General features: G+C 40.0%; 1 protein-coding gene across 2 annotated transcripts; it reads left to right on the top strand.

Moving 5' to 3' along the window:
• Nucleotides 1–859: 859 nt before the first annotated feature.
• On the top strand, nt 860–6,608 carry tagln (transgelin). Of its 2 annotated transcripts, XM_058634788.1 has the most exons (6): nt 900–1,016; nt 4,419–4,461; nt 5,107–5,295; nt 5,562–5,733; nt 5,846–5,948; nt 6,024–6,608. In XM_058634788.1, exons 2-6 carry the CDS (start codon nt 4,450–4,452, stop codon nt 6,160–6,162), a joined length of 615 nt encoding a protein of 204 aa, XP_058490771.1. In that variant the 5' UTR covers nt 900–1,016; nt 4,419–4,449; the 3' UTR covers nt 6,163–6,608. The 2 variants fall into 2 exon arrangements, with proteins under 2 accessions (XP_058490772.1, XP_058490771.1); XM_058634789.1 differs by lacking the exon at nt 4,419–4,461 and having other exon boundaries at nt 860–1,016.
• The last annotated feature ends 846 nt before the right edge of the window (nt 6,609–7,454 follow it).

The raw sequence follows: 7,454 nt of genomic DNA on the forward strand, positions 1-7,454 counted from the left end.
CAAAATGTGGAAAAGGTCATACTTTAGTACGTCGTCCAAAATGTGAAAAAATTTCACTCTTTAGTATGTCGTCCAAAATGTGACAAAAAGGTCATACTTTAGTATGTCGTCCAAAATGTGACTAAAAGTCATTGTATAGTATGTCGTCCAAAATGAAACAAAAAGTCATTGTATAGTATGTCGTAAGTGAGAACCTTCACCCTCTTTTGAACATATTGTGTATTGTGACTAATTTCTCATCTAAATGGATGGAAGAAGTTTTCACTGAGGTAAATAACTGCAGTTTTACTGCATGTTTATATTTAAAACCACTTATATTCAAACATAATTATGGTGTTTGCATTGTTGAAGTGATGGAAATGTCAGGTATGCACACAGCCACGACTTACGATGACTCTGTTACTTCTCCTGACTCTTAAACTGACCTGTTACTCTGTGTCTTTCTCTCCTTCCTCCTTTCATCTGTTCTTTTTTTTTCTCCACTCCTTTATAACTCACTCCCCTTGTTCCTCTCTTATCACATTTGGTCTCCCCTCAGTTTTCTTTTGTTCCTCTTCTTATTCTCCTCAACCCAGTCACCATCTCTTTCCTCATTTACATGAGGAGGATTTGTGTTGAAAGTATGTGGAAAATTCCTGCTGACCAAAGCAATACTTCCTGGCTGCCGTCTCCCTCCACTCCTTGCAACAACTCTACCCAAATAAGGCTGGGCTTTTTCACTGGACAAAGGGGGAGAGATGCATGGACATGATGAGGGAACTGCTGACAGGCCATGCCTTTTTAAGGATGAAGTTTCCTTTTTCCCTACCCCTCTCTCCCTCTGACTCCTCCTTCAGACTCCCTGCTCACTCCCCAAGAATCTCTGCAGTGGACTGTATAGTGATGTTAATTCATCTGCTCCTTTTAAGTCAGCGTTTTTGAGAGGGAGGTTCCTGGGAAGCATATACACCGAATCAAACATCCACACTCTGCCACAGACTGCATTAGAGTCCAGCAGACAACTGACCATTTACACAGTGAGTATTCTTCTCTTAAATTCAGTAAATATACTGGATAAAGCTCAGTTGATATTACAGACCATCATTTATTTAGATCAGTCATTCATTGTTTTCAAATGCATGGCAGCAGTGTATTCACTGCAGAGGTCCATAAGCCAATACCAGAAGTATTTATTCATCAAGTTTTTGTTTCATGTGACAGTTTTTCATTGTGTGCTTGTTCCACCGTTTATCACGAGTGTCATTCAGACGTAACCAGTGTTCATTTGTTTTGTATGAAGCAGCGAGAGCTGATCCCGGCACTTTTATTTGCACAAGAAAATAATCCACTGCCATACATGGAGTTCACAGGCCAGGATACACATGCAGATCAGCAAGTGTCACATGTTTCTGAAGGCAGACACAGTAGCATGCAGGGATGCATCATCATCCACATGTTTTATCTCATCCAGACTTCATTCGTGTTCATGTCTGTGGCCGTACAGATGTGCAGTTCTCCAGCCAACAGCAAACATCACCTGACTCAGATGTTCCTGTGATAAGAAACGTCCGGCAACGAGCAGAGCCATATAATAACAAATATGTACAAAGGCAAATGAGGGACGATGTATCTCAGCTCAACTGACGTTCAAGGGACAATCCTCTTTTTTTATGTCCCCAACAGGAAAAACAAAAGGCTAAAAACCTAATGAAAGTCGTATATCTTATATTAATATATTATTTTCCAACTGGAAACTGTGGCTAAGGGGATCAAATCTCACTTTGTAAGTTACTCACTCCCTGCACCAAAGTTTCTAGAGAAGTTGTTGATCCAATGAGGCCACTTTAAATGTGTGGTTTTGTGACTTCAGTGTCTGAAATCCTTTGTTCTGACACAAACCAGGCTGGAGATCAGCATGGACTTTGGTGCAGAGGACTGAGTGCTTTACAAACTTTACAAACTTAACTAACTTTACAAACTTTAAAAAACTTTACAAACTTTACAAACTTTAAAAAAACTTTACAAACTTTAAAAAACTTTACAAACTTTAAAAAAACTTTACAAACTTAACAAACTTAACAAACTTTACAAACTTAACAAACTTTACAAACTTTACAAACTTTAAAAAAACTTTACAAACTTTAAAAAAACTTTACAAACTTAACACACTTTACAAACTTAACAAACTTAACAAACTTAACAAACTTTACAAACTTTACTTTCCAGTTGCAAAAGGCTTCCTTGAGTGTTGTCCCACATTATTTTCAAAGAACGGAACCATAGCTTTAACACCGCTGCACTGTGCTGTTGCTCCTTTCAGCTGATGAATACAATCGTTCAATTAAACTACGATCAGAACAAGTCTCCAGTATTTACATTCATTACAGAAGTGTTACAGAGCTGATCAAGGCCACATGACGCCACTTCCTTTCAGACCACCACAGCTACCACAGCCCTCGCCTTGGTTTGCTGCTCTGGCATTAGGCAGCTTTACCATGGTAATAATGAAACAGAGGAGCAACAGTGGTGAGCTCATGTTTGTGGGATAGAGCTGTGTAGGATACACACAGAGGAGCAACAGTGGAAACATGATAGGCTGTCTTGTACTTGACATCTGTAGTTGTATCCCAGTTTACCTTCGCTTACCTTTGCATTGTACTCTTTATTCTTCATAATTATTTATGCACCACACACTCACTATTTAGTCAGATGTTTAGGAAAATCAGCCTCAGGAAATCTATTATTTGTGACAATGTCATGTTAATACTAGAGCTGTCAAACGATTCAAATATTTAATCACGATTAATCGCATTAATGTCATAGTTAACTCATGATTAATCGCATTAATTGCACATTTGTATCTATTCTTAATGTCCCTTTCTTTGTGCTAATGTTTTTTTTATTGAGACAATATCTCTATCACTTGCATATTGTGACTTATTGCTCTTATTGTGAGAGCCGCACAATAATAAGAGAGGCTGTGTATCAGCTGCAGTGTGTGAATAAAGTGCTGTAGTTTAATGTGTGACGAGCTAATCCGAGCTAAAGGAGCTAGCGGTCTTCAGAGGTCTCCTGACTACGGTTCGGGGGTCTGCCAGCTTGGTTGGTAACACTGCAGACATCATGACTTGGATGAAATGATCCAGGCTGCGTTGGATACGGAGAGCCCGCTTAGAGACGGAGAAGCACACAGCGCTCGCCATCCACTCAGAACTGAACGTTAGCTTATGACTCTCTGGCCCAAACATGTTGTTGTGGTTCTGGTCTAGCTCGATCCGGTGTGGTGTTATAGTTTTTCTAACGTTACTAGTTGTTGCAACAGCAAGTGAAAAAACGACAAAGTTTGCTCGGCCAAAAAAGAACGTTAATCTCATGATAAATAAAAATTGACGCCTTTAAAATGGGTTAGTGTTAACACTGTTAATAACGTGTTTAACTGACAGCACTGGTTCATAGTAACAACAGTTGCTACGCAGTAGAGTACAGATCTTAATTTATTAGCTACTTGAAGTAGAAGTCATTGCTGTGACTGTTTGAAAGGTTGCAGGACTTAATGCAGCATTCCTTGTCTGGTAAATATGTCTTTGTAATATATTGAGAGTAAACACTGTCACAGCAGATGCAGAAGATTGTTTAAGTGCTGATGATGCTCAGGAATGGGACCAAACATAATAACGGCTCCCGGGTTACACTTTCAAACCCGAAATAGAGATCATGCCCCAATGGACTTAACTTAAAAAAAAGTATGATGTAATCTTTGTATGGTTGTCATAGAAACTGACTCAAGACAGAATTCTCCTCAGAGGACACGACTCAAGAAGGCAATGAGTGCAGAGTGTGGTCAACATACTTCCAGCAAAGAGTGTAGTGTGCATGATTTGCTTTTGTGGTCCAGACAGTAGTTTATGACGCTCACAACCAAATGCCAATGGAAAAGAAAAGTAAAGTAAAGGGAATAACACAAGGAATGTGTGTGTGTGTGTGTGTGTGTGTGTGTGTGTGTGCCACAGAGGATCAACGTTAAAACACTTCAACTCTTTGTTGAGTATAATGGAGTCACTCACACTTTCATCTTTCATACTCATTCACACAGGGTTAAGTGTCTTGCCCAAGGACACGTACCAGAGCCGGGAATCAAACCCACAACCTTGGAGTCGAACGGTGACTCGCTCTATCACTGAGCTACTGCGGCCCCACATATTTGCACTGCATTTCTTACATACAGCTCCTTTAACACAATAACTTAAAATTATAATAACTATTATTATTACAGTACAGTAGACTGTAGACTGTAGACTGTAGACTGAGCCAGGGACCAAGTCCCTATCCCACATTAGACTGATGTCTGTGTATCAACGTGTTTTTCACATAAACATTAAACGTACAGAGACGATCCTCCTGCAGTCAACCTTTAACATTTGAACTTTGAACCTCCTCAGGAACAGGAAGTTGAAGTGAGCTGATATCAAGATGTCTGCAAAGGTTGGATTTGTGCACTTTGATATGGGTTTTCACTTGGATGCTGGCCCACACACACACAAGAGAACAAAGCACTGGCAGTGGTGTGCGTGTGTGTGTGTGCGTGTGTGTGCGCGCGTGTGCGTGTGTGTGTGTGTGTGTGTGTGTGCGTGTGTGCGCGTGTGTGTGCGTGTGTGCGTGCGCGCGTGTGTGTGCGTGCGATCTGGCTGACAGAGCTCCACTGTTACGTCACCACTTCACCTGAGACAAAAGTCACTGTTAATGGAAAGGAAGTCACTGATGAGGGGAAAGCATTCAAAGCACTGATGCTCACATACACATGCATGTGACCACAGGTCGCTTTGGTGTATGACAGCAAATATAACAGGAGAGTGTGTGAATCTGTGATTGTTCAGACACCAGTGCATGTTTGTTTCTCACAGGAAATATTAGGTGACTTTTATTTACCATTAGCATAAGATTTGTTTTGGACCAAAAGGTGAGTGTTTCGGGATTTTTCATAAACAGTAAATTGTATAAAATTGGAGATGATATCAGGGGAACTCAACGTCCGTCCTCTGTACTTGACTGTGTTCCTCTTGTTTCCCTGCCTTGATTGTCCACGTGTCTCCACACTTTGTCTCCTCTCCACCTCTCCTCACCTCTCAGGGAGTGGGCATGGCTAACAAAGGTCCGTCGTTTGGCTTGAGCAAGCAGGTTCAGGATAAAATTGACAGCAAGTACGACCCTGAGCTGGAGCAGATCCTGGTGGAGTGGATTAGCCGTCAGTGTGGCTCGGGTGTGGGGAGGCCAGAGTCCGGCAAAACGGGTTTCCAGGCCTGGCTGAAGGATGGATGTGTGAGTGTGCATTGTCTGTTTGATTATTAGAATTTACTTTAGGGTTAATAATCATTGAAACCACCCTGGGAATGACTCCCTTTTTTCCTTTTCTTTCTTTTTGTTGTTGCTCATTTTCACTGTGTGTGTTTCTTTGTTCTCTTCTTCTTCATTCTGCCTTTTTTCCTCTTTTCTTTCCACCAGTTGTTTGGTTGTGATTGGCGACTCCTTGTTAGTGAACACATGAATTGTACAGTTAAATCAATGAAATCATATTTCTTGCGCAGGTGTTGAGTGAGCTGATTAACAGCCTGTTTGCTGGAGAGAAGCCTGTGAAGAAGGTCCAAAGCTCGTCCATGGCCTTCAAACAGATGGAGCAGATTTCCCAGTTCCTCGGTGCTGCTGAGAAATATGGTGTCACCAAGACGGATATGTTCCAGACTGTGGACCTGTGGGAAGGTCAGAGGGGTTCTATCACTCTCTACACTCCAGACGTTGACGTTGAGTAGCTTATGTTTGGAAATGATGACGAACAGATGTGTAAGGATTATAATCTGTATGTGTGAGACAGGTAAGGACCTGGCCGCAGTGCAGAGGACCCTGTCCGCTCTGGGCAGTCTGGCCATTACCAAGGATGAAGGAACATACAATGGAGATCCTAACTGGTTCTTTAAGTAAGTGAAAAACATTCAATGGTAAAGTATGAAGAACTGTATTCATTGAGTGACATCTCCAATGGTGTGTTGCAGGAAAGCACAGGAGAACAAGCGAGACTTTAGCGATGAGCAGATCAAGGCGGGCAAAAATGTGATCGGCCTACAGATGGGGTCCAATAAAGGAGCCAGTCAAGAGGGCATGAGCTATGGAAGACCACGGCAGATCCTCTAAAATAACAAGCAGCCACAAACACCCTCTTATAGCTTCTAAGCATCTCACTGGTCCTGACAACTCCTTTTATCTTAAATCTTAATCTGCTTTACAGTTGAGCTTCTTCCCCTCCACTCCTTTGTCTTGACACTTGCTCTGTGTATCGATGAACCACCGCAGTACTCGCCATGCTTCGCCTGTGCTGCTGAAAGCCTTCAGTAAATGGTCTCCATAAAATTGGCTAAATCTGTGACTTGGATGTGTAGAAAAAAACAAAAAACCAGCCAAATGATCACAGATACACATTTAAATGGTCATTTCTTTTCATTTGGAGTGGTGACAGCCACAACATGACACCACTCCTTACTCTGACATTATTTAATATGAATTCCCACAATGCTATGCCTGCTGTATCAGCACCAATATGTTGTACATTGTTTTATTAAATAATGACTTTGATATACAGACCTTTTGATTCTGCATATTTTATTTTTGCTATTCTGGGAAAATGTTTGTGACACAATGCTTTCAAATCTATTGTTTAAATGTGTCCCATTAAAGTGACAGTTCAGGTTTTTGGCTTGAATGACACACACTGAGTATCTGTGTTGTAGGTTCACATAAAACCAGAGGATTTGATGCAGCTCCAGGTTTTGCTTCTGATGTGGAGGAAACACAAGTTATCCTGCATTAAAAAACAAAAATGGCTCAAATGAAATGTAGCAAATGAGAAAAAATGATTTGGCTAAACCTGACGTGGATATTTAATTTGTGCCACTTGCGTGTTTATTGATGATCTTCATGTGTTGACAGCTGACCATGAAAACATCAAAGTGTAAACATATTCATGTTACTGTTGTAGAGAATCAGCTCAGTGAAGATGGATTTGAACATGAATCTTCAGTTAAGTTATAGCAGTGGAGGTAAAAGTGTTCGCCCGCATGCAAAAGCAAAGTGCAAAGTGCACCCTGCCTCCTATGGAGGATGGAAAGTGCCAAAATTAAATAAATAAATAAATATACCATTAAATAATGAATTAAATGTGTCATTAATTAATTAAAATAACAATTCATTGTATGTAAAAAACATATATAATCATTTCACTATTTAATTAATTATTTAATGGTGTATTTATTTAATTAATTAATTAATTAATAAATAGATGTACTTAATTAATTGATTAATTAATTAAATAATTAAATACACCATTAAATAATTAAATAAATGTGTCATTAATTAATTAAAATACCAATTAATTGTATGTAAAAAACATATTATTTCACTATTTAATTCATTATTTCATGGTCCGTGTT

The sequence above is a fragment of the Solea solea genome, chromosome 7 (genome assembly GCF_958295425.1).
Source record: "Solea solea chromosome 7, fSolSol10.1, whole genome shotgun sequence".
In the NCBI taxonomy this organism is placed as follows: Eukaryota; Metazoa; Chordata; class Actinopteri; order Pleuronectiformes; family Soleidae; genus Solea; species Solea solea.